This window comes from Lytechinus pictus, chromosome 15 (genome assembly GCF_037042905.1).
Source record: "Lytechinus pictus isolate F3 Inbred chromosome 15, Lp3.0, whole genome shotgun sequence".
NCBI classification, from domain to species: Eukaryota; Metazoa; Echinodermata; class Echinoidea; order Temnopleuroida; family Toxopneustidae; genus Lytechinus; species Lytechinus pictus.
The window spans coordinates 25,753,505-25,770,502 of NC_087259.1; the positions used below are offsets into that span (position 1 = coordinate 25,753,505).

Below are 16,998 nucleotides of genomic sequence, written 5' to 3' on the forward strand. Positions count from 1 at the left end.
TACTTTATTTGGGCGACGAACTTGATTCGAGTTCTGAAAAAAAAATCATGTGATTGGTAAAATAAAGAATTTTGCAGTATAAATACATTTGTAAACAAAACAAATGGTTAGTGGTGCATCCATGACTTCATAAAATTGGCAATTTGTCTTGTGATTTCCCCAGGTTTTCATGATTAAAATTTCATAACTTTCTTTTAGTTGTCCAATTTTCCTCAAACGTTTTTATCATTCCTTCTCACTCCCAACCCCTTTCCCCTCTTTTTCATCTTTCTCAGTCATTTATCACAGCTACTACTGAACTTTGTCCAACAAGTGCACTATACCAAGCTTAGTTGTGCATAACAAGGAACCTCACACATTCTTTCAGCACTTAATTGGCTCAACATCACTAGACAATATCTTGTACATATTCATTTTCAATACAAAATCACATATCAGCTCTGTTACAAACTCAAATGGTTTTTGGAACCCTTTTTCGTAATATCAACAATAACCTTTAGAAAATAATGTGGTAACAGGATGATTGGTTTTGGATATAAATTCAACTTGCAAAGGAGAATTTAACCCAAATCTAACGCGAGAACGACCCGAGAGCTTTGCTTGAGCGCACAGATTAGACTTGCCCGCGAGCCGTTTCTTTCGAATTTCTAGGAATTTTGGCGGAGCAGTGGTGTAAATACAAATTACGCAAACGGCGTGCGAACGGGTACTCCCTGTAGGATCGTAAATCCGATCAGCGAAGTGATTCGCTTGGGCCATTCAGGGCCAAACGGCCATTAAATTTGAGACAGATTCTAGAAGTGGCCTTCTTGAGGATCATAAAAACTTACTTTGCTCTCGAAAATTTTGAGATGAAAATCCGTCAAAAATAGTTTAAAATGAGACACTTTCTAGTGAGAAGTGCATGGCTCTCGTTTTATTGAGAGTAAAAGGAGAGAAATTCCTGCTCGTGTTCATAGTGACATAATAGTCACATAATAACATTCAAACAGCTTCTCACAACTATTGAAAATCAGATAAGCATAATAAAAACATCAAGTAATAGAACATTAGTAATAATAGGCCTACACTCTCGGACATGGAGTTTGAAAAATTCCAGAGGATGAATAGAATATTTAGTTTACCAACGAGGTTAAAAAAACCCTTCTAAATCGTGTTGCATGTCGACCTTCACACTGAAGAGTAGGTGTTGAGCATAAGTTGAACCTTATATTTGTTTGAGATATGTTCTATTTTCGGGCTATTTTTGTTTGAAATATTATTTTTGATGAAAATCAGATCTGTATATTTATGGCCATAAAATGTTATCTGTCTTCCACAATGATTTAATTACTCACAAATTATCTCGCCGGGGCCCGCAGTTTTACAAGCTTGCTTCTATAATGTAGGTCCAAATTATTTCTCTGACCTTAATTAAGCTTTAACCTTTTAACTTTTGACCAATTGTTATGTAATGTTATACTTCTCAGTATTCTATTATTTTCCCAGCTTTTTTATGTGAATCAAATGTCAGATGAGAGAATGAAAATAAATGAAATGAAAATGAAAAGCATGCAAACTGCTTATACAATGGGTAAATTCCAAACATAGCACAGAACCCCCACAAAAAAAAGAGTAGATAAAAATGAATACATAAATAAATAAAAAAGAAGGATAAAAATCAAGGAGGTCAGCAAATTTGTGATACGGGGGGGGGGGGGGGGCAAATCCCTTGCCTAACAAATGGATAGATCGAGCAGGAAGAAAAAGGGAAAGCTGAGTGACAGAAAATGAACAAGCGAAATACGAAAAATGTAGTTATCACGTTCGAGTAATCACTATTTCAAACCGTGGACAATTGAGATCTCTATACGACATTTGTTTTCCCAAGTGGGATATTTCACTCTCTATTTGGACATTTAGATCCCTATGCGACTTTTGGTTTCCCTAATCGGATATTTGATTTAGCTATATGGACACTTTGAACCTACGTGGACATTTGAAATCCCTAATCGGACATCCATATTCTTATTCGGACATTTGTTCATGTACACGTACCTATATGGACGATTGGTTCCAATCTGCGGACATTTGAATCAGGGTACTAATGGATAATTTGTTTTTCATTCCTGATTTTCGTAGAGCAAAAACGGAAGTCAACCTCATGGATTGGTCTTTGGAAACACAAAAACGAAATCCCAACGAGAAAAACCCCGTTGTGATTTCATTTTTGGAGATCAAAAACAGAAGAATGAAATCAGAAATACTTTTGGTCCTCTCTGATACCTCATTCTATACCTGTGTTTGTTATATATTAAAAACAAAATCAGAACACGCTTTCTACCCCCTGATTCTGTTTGGAAAAACGCAGACAGCGAAAACGAAATCGGGTAGTTCGCTTTCCACTTCCTGCTCTCTGATTTCGTCTTTCGCACAACCAACAGCCATATCGAAATACGTTATACACACGGGCACGCAGTACAGTGCATGCATGATACGACCATGAAGCTATTACGTAATAGCTACATGTTACGACCACGTGCAACAAAAATTCACGTTAACATTGCTTTTAATTTCCAGCGTTTAAAAGTTTCATTTTCCATATCTATTCTTCATGTTTTTATTCGCTGCGAATAATGAGTGTTCAGCCAATGCGATGAATGCATAAAGTATGTACAATACAAACAAAAGCAAAACTATAATTGGGTAAACTTTGCATTTTATCTATTTTTTCAATATACAAGAACTGAAGTAAGGCCAACTGTAACTTTTAACCCTTTTTTGCCATTACGCTTTCTACAGGGATTTGTGGAAAATAGCACAGAACAGTAATAGATTTAAAATGCGATAAATTTATAATAACATTTACAATTCATATAATATTATTAAAGTCATGCTGTGATATCGTACTATTCGAAAACAATTATGATGAAGGTGTTGCTGGAGTTTTCCCAGTAAATTGCAAAAATAATGAGATTGGAGCAGTGCACTATATCAGCACATTTTTTTTTCTGTTTCCTGTTCGACGATGCCACAAAATTCTGGGCCTTTCAGATCCGTAAAAGTATAAAAACAACACAAACGCGACATACTACCATATTTCCATTTTCAGGACTATAATAATGGATAGTTCTAGTCTTCTGTACTGCCAAAGAATGCTGCAGAACACCGTCGTGTAGTCATGTTTTTCATCTACAACGCATGCTCTACCAAAAGTTCTTTTTATTTTCAAACTTATTCTAATTACTATAGATATCGGTGTAAATGTAGAATTCACTGTAAGCCTGCACTGTTTTTTAAATTTCGTGAAAGTCTGTGAGTGAGATTAAGCGCATTTGTGGCCGCAATCGAGAGGGAACGGGTAGCGTATTTTTTATTTACACCACTGCTCCGCCAAAATATTGAAAAACGCCATAGAAACGGCTCGCGCCAGAGTCTAACACGTTGGCCACACGTTCGTATCTCCTTGATTTAACCGTAGTCGGTCCATGATTTAACTTACTTATTCAAAACAAACCTTATTTCAATATATGAATAAGATATGCAGCTTTTAAAAAGCGTTGAGTTTGTTGGGACCTAATCCGCTTGCATTACATATTAATTCATACATGTGTAGGAATCGTATGATCATTTTGTTCGCAGTTATGGCACCTCCAGATATTCATGCAGATGCATTGAACAATGAACTAGGGTTCTTATAGCTGCAGACTCGACTATCTATTCTCTTCGTTTAAATTTTCCCCCTCATCTCTTCAGCACTCATCCTCTCTCTCTCGCTCTCTCCAGCATTCTCCTTTACTTTATTTGGGCGACGAACTTGATTCGAGTTCTGAAAAAAAAATCATGTGATTGGTAAAATAAAGAATTTTGCAGTATAAATACATTTGTAAACAAAACAAATGGTTAGTGGTGCATCCATGACTTCATAAAATTGGCAATTTGTCTTGTGATTTCCCCAGGTTTTCATGATTAAAATTTCATAACTTTCTTTTAGTTGTCCAATTTTCCTCAAACGTTTTTATCATTCCTTCTCACTCCCAACCCCTTTCCCCTCTTTTTCATCTTTCTCAGTCATTTATCACAGCTACTACTGAACTTTGTCCAACAAGTGCACTATACCAAGCTTAGTTGTGCATAACAAGGAACCTCACACATTCTTTCAGCACTTAATTGGCTCAACATCACTAGACAATATCTTGTACATATTCATTTTCAATACAAAATCACATATCAGCTCTGTTACAAACTCAAATGGTTTTTGGAACCCTTTTTCGTAATATCAACAATAACCTTTAGAAAATAATGTGGTAACAGGATGATTGGTTTTGGATATAAATTCAACTTGCAAAGGAGAATTTAACCCAAATCTAACGCGAGAACGACCCGAGAGCTTTGCTTGAGCGCACAGATTAGACTTGCCCGCGAGCCGTTTCTTTCGAATTTCTAGGAATTTTGGCGGAGCAGTGGTGTAAATACAAATTACGCAAACGGCGTGCGAACGGGTACTCCCTGTAGGATCGTAAATCCGATCAGCGAAGTGATTCGCTTGGGCCATTCAGGGCCAAACGGCCATTAAATTTGAGACAGATTCTAGAAGTGGCCTTCTTGAGGATCATAAAAACTTACTTTGCTCTCGAAAATTTTGAGATGAAAATCCGTCAAAAATAGTTTAAAATGAGACACTTTCTAGTGAGAAGTGCATGGCTCTCGTTTTATTGAGAGTAAAAGGAGAGAAATTCCTGCTCGTGTTCATAGTGACATAATAGTCACATAATAACATTCAAACAGCTTCTCACAACTATTGAAAATCAGATAAGCATAATAAAAACATCAAGTAATAGAACATTAGTAATAATAGGCCTACACTCTCGGACATGGAGTTTGAAAAATTCCAGAGGATGAATAGAATATTTAGTTTACCAACGAGGTTAAAAAAACCCTTCTAAATCGTGTTGCATGTCGACCTTCACACTGAAGAGTAGGTGTTGAGCATAAGTTGAACCTTATATTTGTTTGAGATATGTTCTATTTTCGGGCTATTTTTGTTTGAAATATTATTTTTGATGAAAATCAGATCTGTATATTTATGGCCATAAAATGTTATCTGTCTTCCACAATGATTTAATTACTCACAAATTATCTCGCCGGGGCCCGCAGTTTTACAAGCTTGCTTCTATAATGTAGGTCCAAATTATTTCTCTGACCTTAATTAAGCTTTAACCTTTTAACTTTTGACCAATTGTTATGTAATGTTATACTTCTCAGTATTCTATTATTTTCCCAGCTTTTTTATGTGAATCAAATGTCAGATGAGAGAATGAAAATAAATGAAATGAAAATGAAAAGCATGCAAACTGCTTATACAATGGGTAAATTCCAAACATAGCACAGAACGTACACTCTTTTAGAGTGTGTATACCCAGATAGAGTTACAAGCACTAATTATCATTATTATGCATGTCGCCAAGGTTCTAAAAAAAACATAATATTGCAGGAATAATATAGGTTTTCCAGGTCAAATGTCCGCCGTGTCAGATCAAGCGTCCGATTAGGTAATTCAAATGTCAATAGGGAATTCAAATGTCCTATTAGCCGGAATTTTCTCCCAGTAGATGAATAAAATGTCCTTAGAGAAGTCAAATGTCCGCACAAAAGAATTTATTTTCAATAGGTAAATCAAATGTCCTAATAGGTAAATAAGATGTCCATAGGGAATTCAAATATCCGTTCAATAGCAATTGTTACATAATCATGCATAAATTAAGGCATCAAGTCGTACATAGGTAAATCAAATGTCGTTTAGGTAATTCAAATGTCCATTTGCTAATGATGCTGAAAAGAGAATGAATTTTTCTTATGATGTATGACAAATGTACACATTAAGTATCGAAATTCTGTTCAGTACTAAAGATTATTCAAACAACAGGGTAAAAACCAATTACAATTTGGTTAACTGAAATAAAAAGGGGAAAATACTTGAACACCACTAGCGTACCCGTACTGACGAGCCACAACCCATGCAAAGGACGCATCCCTGCCCCCCCCCCCCCCTGACGAGCTTGAAGACCTTTTTTTTTTTTATTTTTTTTTTTGCTTGTCAAATTTTTTGGCGGACGGTTTTGCCCCCCCCTGTGAAAAATCCCAGGTACGCCACTGTTGAACACTTATTTAAAGCTTAACAGAAACAAACATGTTTCATACCAAGAGTGTAACATAAATAACATTTATTTAAAGGAAAATTCGTTGAAATTGATTGTTATGTCTAAATACCTGTTCTCATCGAACATTGACAATGTAGGCATCACTTTGCTAGTCTTCCATATAGCATCCAAAACAAGGTAATTAACCAATGATGAAAAAGATATGAAAAAATGAATAATCGTTAATAAAGATGACAGAACTATTGTTTGAATTAATCAAGGAATAGGAGGTACTTTTAATAAATCAAGTTTAGTTGCATAATGATAATTTTTTAACAAGAATTTGAAATGGCTACAATGCCTGAGTAAGCCTATCAAAATTATTACTTCTTATCGAAATAGAAACACCCTACCCACCCCGTCTAATTAAATCGACTTAAAGTAATTGAAATCAAATCCAACATTGAAAATTATATCGTCTAAGACGTTTATCTGAATTACCAAAATATAATTAAGAGGGTTTCTAACAGCATTCAAGGTTGTTGCACGTTATGCCTCAGGTGATGCAAATGAGTGCATGAAATGTAATCGTTTTTTAATTAACATGCATTTTCATGAAGAGATGGTTTAGCATACAGTGTATGGCACAAAAATAAGGTTGTAGATATATTCATGATAAAAATAGACATAAATAGAAATAGTTTTCATTTGTGCCTGCAAGAAGATAAATACATGTTTGGGATGGGTGAGAGACTGAGGAAATTTATCTATATATAAACTGATACTTTATAAGAAGAATTAAACAATAATTATTTTTATGGGTTGAATAGGTTTCATAAGGAACAAAGTTTTTTTTACAAAAAAATAGTTCTTCATATGAATTATGAAATTAAATGCGATGTTAAGATTTATATTTTCTGGGTTGGAGTAAAAAATATTGTAAATAATATCCGTAGTTTGTCTGTAGATCATGTTGTGTGGCGTTCGATATGTAGTGGAAGGAATGTAATAATTTGGTAAATTTTACACCCATAAAGACTATTGAAATCACTATATGACATTTGTTTGTTTGCCTATAAAAAAATGAGTAGAGGGGGAAAAGTTGAAAAGGTGAAATGAATGGAAGGAAGAGAAAAGAGCCTGATGCAAAAAGGCGCTCCATCTCCACCAAGACATAAACGGCTTAAAAACAGGGGCGGGGTAGAATGAAAAGGGAAGAAATATATAGATATGTACAAAAATAAATTAATAAATAAGACGATGAAAACATACAGGGCCAAGACCCCCATCCCCCCACAAAAAAAAGAGTAGATAAAAATGAATACATAAATAAATAAAAAAGAAGGATAAAAATCAAGGAGGTCAGCAAATTTGTGATACGGGGGGGGGGGGGCAAATCCCTTGCCTAACAAATGGATAGATCGAGCAGGAAGAAAAAGGGAAAGCTGAGTGACAGAAAATGAACAAGCGAAATACGAAAAATGTAGTTATCACGTTCGAGTAATCACTATTTCAAACCGTGGACAATTGAGATCTCTATACGACATTTGTTTTCCCAAGTGGGATATTTCACTCTCTATTTGGACATTTAGATCCCTATGCGACTTTTGGTTTCCCTAATCGGATATTTGATTTAGCTATATGGACACTTTGAACCTACGTGGACATTTGAAATCCCTAATCGGACATCCATATTCTTATTCGGACATTTGTTCATGTACACGTACCTATATGGACGATTGGTTCCAATCTGCGGACATTTGAATCAGGGTACTAATGGATAATTTGTTTTTCATTCCTGATTTTCGTAGAGCAAAAACGGAAGTCAACCTCATGGATTGGTCTTTGGAAACACAAAAACGAAATCCCAACGAGAAAAACCCCGTTGTGATTTCATTTTTGGAGATCAAAAACAGAAGAATGAAATCAGAAATACTTTTGGTCCTCTCTGATACCTCATTCTATACCTGTGTTTGTTATATATTAAAAACAAAATCAGAACACGCTTTCTACCCCCTGATTCTGTTTGGAAAAACGCAGACAGCGAAAACGAAATCGGGTAGTTCGCTTTCCACTTCCTGCTCTCTGATTTCGTCTTTCGCACAACCAACAGCCATATCGAAATACGTTATACACACGGGCACGCAGTACAGTGCATGCATGATACGACCATGAAGCTATTACGTAATAGCTACATGTTACGACCACGTGCAACAAAAATTCACGTTAACATTGCTTTTAATTTCCAGCGTTTTCGGACCTTCATAGACAGTGGCGTAGCTAGGATTTTCCTCCCCCGGGGGGGGGGGGGGAGCAATGGGGGGTCCTTGCTTTTTCAGGGGGGGGGGGGGCACCGGCCATTTTTGGCGGTGTGTGTGTAATAAAGTAATTTTTCAAGGGGCGCCCCAGGGATATCCCGACGGCCTAGCCAGGGTAACCACGTACCCTAACTTGTAGAGCTCGACACGGGCAACCAGATAAACACTGACTTGACCCGGCGCATGCACATTAAGGGGTCTCAAATTAACAAAATTAAAGGGAATAAAGGGATATTTATCGCATTTTTAAAATTAAAATAAAGTAAATTTTCAAGGGGCCCCCAGGGATATCCCGACAGCCTAGCCAGGGTAACCACGTATCCTAACTTGTAGAACTTGACTCGGGCGATCAGATAAAAACTGATTTGACCCGGCGCATGCACATTTAGGGGGCTAAAATTAACAAAATTAAAGGGAATAAAGGGCTATTTATCGCATTTTTAAAATTAAAATAAAGTAAATTTTCAAGGGGCCCCCAGGGATATCCCGACGGCCTAGCCAGGGCAACCACGTACCCTAACTTGTAGAACTCGACTCGAGCAACCAGATAAACACTGATTTGACCCGGCGCATGCACATTTAGGGGGCTCAAATAAACAAAATTAAAGGGAATAAAGGGATATTTATCGCATTTTTAAAATTAAAATAAAGTATTTTTTCAAGGGGCCCCCAGGGATATCCCGACGGCCTAGCCAGGGTAACCACGTATCCTGACTTGTAGAACTTGACTCGGGCGATCAGATAAAAACTGACTTGACCCGGCGCATGCACATTTAGGGGGCTAAAATTAACAAAATTAAAGGGAATAATTAGGGCTATTTATCGCATTTTTAAAATTAAAATAAAGTATTTTTTCAAGGGGCCCCCAGGGATATTCCAACGGTCTAGCCAGGGTAACCATGTATCCTAACTTGTAGAACTCGACTCGGGCAACCAGATACACATTAGCTTGACCCGTTGCATGCAGTGGCGTAACAGGGGTCGGTGGCTGGGGGGGGGGGGGGGGCAAGAACCAAGAATTTCCCGGTCACATCATAAAGCAGGCAATGGAGTCATAAGGCAAAACATTTTGAGGGGGCGATATTATGGAGTATCGGACAAAAATATATATATATGCGAGCGAGCGGAGCGTTCGAGCAAAAATTTTGACATTTTAATGGCAAAAATGAGTGGGGTCCGGGGTAGAGCCCCGGAACCTCTTGATATTAAAGCCATTTTAAACCTTACAGATGGCCACTAATTTTAATCAAATTGCGTGTATATTTATATAGCTTTCACACTACACATGAATTCAGTGCTGCAGTTGTGTACCGTAATCATCTAAATATTTTGAGGGGGTCTACCATAGCAAATGTGGGAAAATTTGTAAAAAGTCGGCAACGAGCGAAACGAGCCAGAAGAAAAATGGCCTTTTGAAATAAAATTGAATTGTGTGATAGACTTTTACATCACAGCAAATATCATGTCTTATATTTTTTTATTTCATTCATCTCATTTCGCTGCCTCCTTCATATTCTTTTATTTCCCCTTGGCTGTGGAACCAATCCCCCCCGTACGCCAGTGCTTCAACACAAAGGTTAATGCAGGAAGGGTCCATATAGGGGCCCGTTATAGAGCCCTTTAAAAGTTACAAGTTAAGAGCCTCCACTGCACGGGGTCTTGACTCTTGGACAGAGCCCCCGGTAGCTTTGGATATTTAGCAAGTTTATAATAGACTTTCATACGAAATTATGCTATATACCATCCATCTTTTTTTCCCGCTCGTTATCTTCAATCCTCAGCAGCCCGGTAGTAATATCTTGTCCCTTTTTTTATTTTCCAATTTAGATTTTGCCTCATTCCATTCTACCTTCACTCGCTTTTGTTTGCCTTTTTGTCATCTTTAATTTATTTCCCTGTCTTTTAAAATGATTTTGAAATTAAATTCTAATTATGTGATAGTCGCTTTGGAAATTTAGTCGATCAATCAATCAATCAATCAATGCAGTTGTGTACCGTAATCATCCAAATATTTTGAGGGGGCGCACCATAGCAAATGTGGGAAAATTTGTTTTAAAAAAAAGTCGCCAGCGAGCGAAGCGAGCCAGAAGAAAAATGGCATTTTGAAATAAAATTATAATTATGTGATAGATTTTTACATCATAGCAAATGTCATGTCTTATATATTTTTTAAAATATTTTATTCATCTCATTACGCTGCCTCCTTCATTTTCTTTTATTTCCCCTTGGCTGTGGAACCCCCCCCCCCCCCCGCGTACGCCAGTGCTTCAACGGAAGGATCCATTTAGGGGGCCGTTATAGGGCCCTTTAAAGGTTACAGGTTAAGAGCCTCCACTGCACGGGGTCTTGACTCTTGGACAGAGCTCCCGGTAGCTTTGGAGATTTAGCAAGTTCATAATAGACTTTCATACGAAATTATGCTTTATACCATCCATCTTTTTTTCCCCTCTCGTTATCTTCAATCCTCAGCAGCCCATCTTGTCCCTTTTTTTTAATTTTTCAATTTAGATTTTGCCTCATTCCATTCTACCTTAATTTCCCGCTTTTGTTTGCCTTTTTGTCATCTTTAATTCATTTCCCTGTCTTACTAATCATGCTAATGTATGTGTATATCTGGGAAAATTGTTCTTCCTCACATGTTCTTCTTTCCTTCCTTTTTCCAAATTCTTTCCGTTTTCCCTTTTTTTTCTTAGTTTTATTTTCCCTTACCCTTTTCTATTCCCCTCCCTTTTCCCCCTTTCATCTTTTTTCCTTTCCTTTTCCTTTCCCTTTCTTTCTTTCTCCCCTTATTTTTTTCCTTTTCCCGTTTTTTCTCTTAACATTTTTACGGTGAACTCCGCCAGGGGGAAGGGGGGCAGCTTGCCCCCCCGCCTGTTACGCCACTGGTTGCATGCACCTTTTGGGGGCTAAAATTAACAAAAGTAAAGGAATACGGGCTTTTTCAAGCATGGGGAACCACGGTCCTGACTTTTCCCCCCATCCCTTAGTGCTGCCGATGGGTAGAGTAAAAAACAACAAGGAAAGAGAGAAGACAAAATAGAAGAGAGAGAAGCGAAAGGGAGAGATAGGAAAGAAAAGGAGGGGGAAAGGGAGAGAAAGAGAAGGGAGAACGGAGGGGTCATATCATTGTATGAACAGGATATTTTATGATTATGCCCCGAGCATTAGTGCGAAGCTCAATGCGAGATAAGAACAAAACAGAGGGGGCACACCATGGCGCACGCAGCAAAAATTTGCTTAATAATAAGTCTCCAGCGAGCGAAGCGAGCAAGAATAAAAATCACCTTCAATTTTGAGATTGATTTTGACATGGTATGCAGAAAATGACATATCTTTCCTCTTCCTTTTCTTTCTTTCCTTTTATCATTTTTTTTTCTCGGTTGTAGAACTTTTTTTTTTTTTTTTTTTTTTTTTTTTTTTTTGGGGGGGGGGGGCAGTGCTATGCGGTTCGGGTCCGGGGCAATGACGGTACTAGGGTTTTTAACCTAGGAGGAGGCAAACAAACATTTTGGGGCCGGGGGGATGGCACACATTTTAACAAAAATCGAGCGAGAAACGCGAGCTAATTTTATTGCAAATGCAGTCCCTACTGATTTAAAAAGGGAACTGTTAAGAATCAGCTGTTTGCATTAATTGGGTCATGAAGATGATATCTCACCAAATGAATAATGCGAGCGCGAAGCGTGAGCTGAAAATTTTTGATATCCGGGATGATACCTGGCCGTTCTAAGTTTTTTTTTTAATTATAAAATGAATGGCTATCTAATTCGCTGAAAATAAATCCTCTATGGAAATTATGAATACGCAGGATATGTATCTCGCTAAAACAAATAATGAAAACTCTAATAACATTTGATTTTTAAGCCCCATGTGAACAGATAATCATTAATAACTGCGAGCGCGTATCGCGAGCTACATTTTGAATTTTATATAATGGCCTGAAAGATTTATAGTGACCAAAATTGTTGGGATCTAAATGCTAACGGTGAATGGATGAGAATATTTTTAAAATTTAAAGAACAAAAAACATTTTTGGAGTATTATGACAACGTTTACTATACATTTTGTTTCTTCAAATTTCGGGGGGGGGGGGGGGGGCAACTCACTGGGGCCTCCCCATTCGGTGGCGCCACTGGTCTGGGGCGGAGCCCCCAGAACCTCGTGATATTTTTAAACATTGCAGATGGCCATTTTTTTTAAATCAAATCGCGGGTACATACATCACATATTATATTAAGTTGCTAATTAATTGAATTGAAGGCTACACGTGCAAAAGAAAATGTATCATGAGAATTATTCGAAGATTAGAGGAGCTTTATACTCATATTTTATATTTTGACAATACGTTTTCTATCGATATACGCCCCCATCTTTTCTCCAAGAGATGACGATCTACAACAGAAGGCTGAAGATATTCATTCGACCCAACCCATTCTCATTTTTTTAATTTGTAAGTTGATTACAAAAAAGAATATGTATAATGATTAGACTGATTCTAGAAACAGAGAATGGGCAACCATTGAACATATTTTGTGCAAATAAAAGAAAAATACAGGTGTCACTCAGCTTTCGGAACTATTTTATTGGCGGAGGATTTAGGACTGAGTATAATATATGAATAAGATCTGCTCATGAGATGCTTTAACCAGTTGCCCCCTAAATGTGCATGCGCCGGGTCAAGCTAGTGTTTATCTGGTTGCCCGAGTCGAGTTCTCCAAGTTAGGGTACGTGGTTACCCTGGCTAGGCCGTCGGGATATCCCTGGGGGCCCCTTGAAAAAATACTTTTAATTTTAAAAATGCGATAAATATCCCTTTATTCCCTTTACTTTTGTTAATTTGAGCCCCCTAAATGTGCATGCACCGGGTCAAGCTAGTGTTTACCTGGTTGCCCGAGTCGAGTTCTACAAGTTAGGATACGTGGTTACCCTGGCTAGGCCGTCGGGATATCCCTGGTGGCCCATTGAAAAATTACTTTATTTTAATTTAAAAAATGCGATAAATAGCCCTTTATTCCCTTTAATTTTGTTAAATTTAGCCCTCTAATGTGCATGCGCCGGGTCAAGTCAGTGTTTATCTGGTTGCCCGAGTCGAGTTCTACAAGTTAGGGTACGTGGTTACCCTGGCTAGGCCGTCGGGATATCCCTGGGGGCCCCTTGAAAAATACTTTATTTTAATTTTAAAAATACGATAAATAGCCCTTTATTCCCTTTAATTTTGTTAATTTGAGCCCCCTAAATGTACATGCGCCGGGTCAAGTCAGTGTTTATCTGGTTGCCCGAGTCGAGTTCTACAAGTTAGGGTACGTGGTTACCCTGGCTAGGCCGTCGGGATATCACTGGGGGCCCCTTGAAAAATACTTTATTTTAATTTTTTAAATGCGATAAATAGCCCTTTATTCCCTTTAATTTTGTTAATTTGAGCCCCCTAAATGTACATGCGCCGGGTCAAGTCAGTGTTTATCTGGTTGCCCGAGTCGAGTTCTACAAGTTAGGGTACGTGGTTACCCTGGCTAGGCCGTCGGGATATCCCTGCATGGGGGCCCCTTGAAAAATTACTTTATTACACACACACCGCAAAAAATAGCCGGTGCCCCCCCCCCTGAAAAAGCAAGGACCCCCAGTCCCCCCCCCCCCCGGGAAAAAAATCCTAGCTACGCCACTGTCTGCGAAGGTCCGAAAACGCTGGAAAAAGCCATGTTATGTGAATTTTTGTTGCACGTGGTCTTATCATGCATGCACTGCACTGCGTGCACGTGTGTTGGCTGTTGGCTGTGCGAAAGACGAAATCAGAGAGCAGGAAGTGGAAAGCGAACTACCCGATTTCGTTTTCGCTGTCTGCGTTTTTCCAAACAGAATCAGGGGGTAGAAAGCGTGTTCTGATTTTGTTTTTAATATATAACAAACACAGGTATAGAATGAGGTATCAGAGAGGACCAAAAGTATTTCTGATTTCATTCTTCTGTTTTTGATCTCCAAAAATGAAATCACAACGGGGTTTTTCTCGTTGTGATTTCGTTTTTGTGTTTTCAAAGACCAATCCATGAGGTTGACTTCCGTTTTTGCTCTACGAAAATCAGGAATGAAAAACGAATTATCCATTAGTACCCTGATTCATTTGACCTGTAAAACCTATATATAGCATCCTATCAAGACGACCCAGACGACTATCCGACAGCTTGTATATCAATGCAGTGGTTCGAGGTCAAGTCTTGTGGATGGTGACGAATAAGGGTCGGTCCCCAGACAGCGGCGTAACAGGGGTCGGTGGCCAGGGGGGGCAAGAGCCAAAAATTTCCCGGTCAGATCATGGTATGAACTGGCGTAATGGTGTAATGAGGCGACTATTTTGAGAGGGCCAGATATTGCGTATCGGGCATAATTTATCTTGAAAAAAATAAAAGTTGCGAGCGAGCGAAGCGAGCGAGCAAAAATTTTGACCTTTTTTGATACAAAAATCTAATGTTGTGATAGATTTTGACATGATATCCAGAAAATAATATATTTCACTCTTCTCTCTTTCCATTCCCTTCTTTGTGGTCTGTACGCCATTGTGAACAGGATTCTTTGTGGCAGTAGCGTGAAGAGTAAAACAAAAACGAGGGGCGCAGTATGACACATGTGCTAAAAAGCTGCTTAATATAAGTCCCGAGCGAGCGAAGCGAGCGAAAAAAATCACCATTTCATGAGAATCTAACTTTGAGATATTTTTGAAATTATATTCAGTAAATAAAATGATATCCTACACTTTCCCTTTGCTTTTCTTTCCTCTTTTTTTTAGTTCTTGTTTGTAGAACTTTTTGGGGCCAATGGCCCAACCCTTCCATTCTCATATACGGCAGTGCTGTGCGGATGGGGTCCGGGGCGGAGCCCCCGGAAGATCTTGATATCAAAGCCATTTAAACCTCAATTTCAATCAAATCGCGGGTATATACACAAAATAGCTTTTACAAAACACATTTATTCAACCCAAATACGTAATGAACCAAATATATTTGAGGGGGCATAACATAGCAATGTGGGAAAATTTACATCCTACATCCACTGCACGTTGGTTCTATTCTTTCTATTTGTCATCATATTGATTTGTTTGTTGAATATGTTAAAAGTCGCGAGCGTGCAAAGCGAGCTGGAAAAATATTGCCTATTGAAATTAAATTCTTATTATGTGATAGATTTTCCCATTATATTCAGCAAATAACACATTTCATTGTTTCCATTCATTTCATTATACGTTGTCTCCTATAATTTCTTTTATTTCCTCTTGGGTGTGGAACCAAGACCCCCCCCCCCTCCCGCGCCTGTACGCTAGTGATTGAACGTGATTAAACGGGGACGTTGTAGAGCCATTTGATGGTTATAGATGAAGAGCCCCTACTGCGTGGGGTCCGGGGCAAAGCCCCGGTAGCTTATTTGCATAAAATTAAGCAAGCTTATAGCACAATTAGATTTAGATTTATTTATTTCCGTTAAAAATGTTTTCAAAATATAATCAAAATAACTATTCATATTCAATATGATCGATAATACAGACAAATCAATGGAATTTCGTAACAAATGTTGAACAATAAATTAAACAAAAAACAATTTGTTAATTGCACAATGTTGTATGCAGTCCATCTTTCTTCCCGCTCTTAATTGTCAATCCTCGGCAATCCGGTCGTGTTATTATTTTTTTTTTTCTTGTCCCTTTTCTTTGTTTTCTAATTCAGCTTGTGACTTATTCCATTTTACCTTTCTTTCCCGCTATTGTTTGCCACTTTGTCACCTTTTTATTTATTTTCCATCATGCTATTGCATTACATAGGCCTATTTTGGAATGATTCTTCTTTCTCAAATGTTCTTCTTTCGTTCCTTTTCCCGCTTTTTCCTTTTCCAGTAAAAGAAAAATCGTTTTCTTTTCACTTTTCCCTTTCCTTTTCCTCCTTTCCTTTTCCCCTTTCCTCTCCCTTTCCCTTTCTTTCTCCCTCCTTTTTTTCTTTTTCCCGTTTTTTTTTAAATTTTCCCGTTGAAATCCGCCAGGGGGGGCAACTTGCCCACTTGCCCCCCCTGCCCCCCCGCCTGTTACGCCACTGTCCCCAGACGTTCATCAGACCAAGGAGTTCCCTGGTCTGACCATGGACCTACTATGGTCTGACCAAGGAGTTACCAGCACAAAACTCAATTACACACACACAGACACATGCAACGCTCAAATGGATTTAGTATTTAAAATCTTACATCTCCCCATCGAGAGTCGAGATTCTCGTGTGATGCGACCGACATCTTTCCAGTTTGACCCGATGGTTTCTTTTACTCGTAAATGTTTGTTAAAATGCAATCATCCCCGGAATCATCCACAAACAATTATATTTTAAAAAGATGCAATCATCATAGTTCAGTCACATGAGATAATAATATAGGCGTAGAGTCTGCTCAGTTTCCTCGCCAGCTTGCAGAACGTTTAGCAGACCTGAATTGTCCGTTTTCCCATGCAACTATTATCTCAGAGTAGTTCTATACTGTAGGTCCATGGTATGGTTTTCCTCATCCTTCTATATCCTATTTACTCTATTACTCTGCAC

General features: G+C 38.2%; 1 protein-coding gene across 2 annotated transcripts in view; it reads right to left on the minus strand.

Annotated features, from left to right (window-relative positions):
- LOC129277987 (monocarboxylate transporter 9-like) overlaps positions 1-16,998 on the minus strand; it is a 90,336-nt gene extending 73,338 nt beyond the window's left edge. Inside the window, exon 1 of one of the 2 annotated variants that reach the window (XR_010295827.1) lies at positions 16,655-16,998. Coding sequence is in view for 1 of the 2 variants with exons in the window: in XM_054914177.2 (XP_054770152.2) it covers positions 16,655-16,699 (45 nt within the window). In the remaining variant the exon portion in view is untranslated. The remainder of the gene's footprint in view (positions 1-16,654) is intronic. The other variant, XM_054914177.2, reaches the window with a different exon arrangement.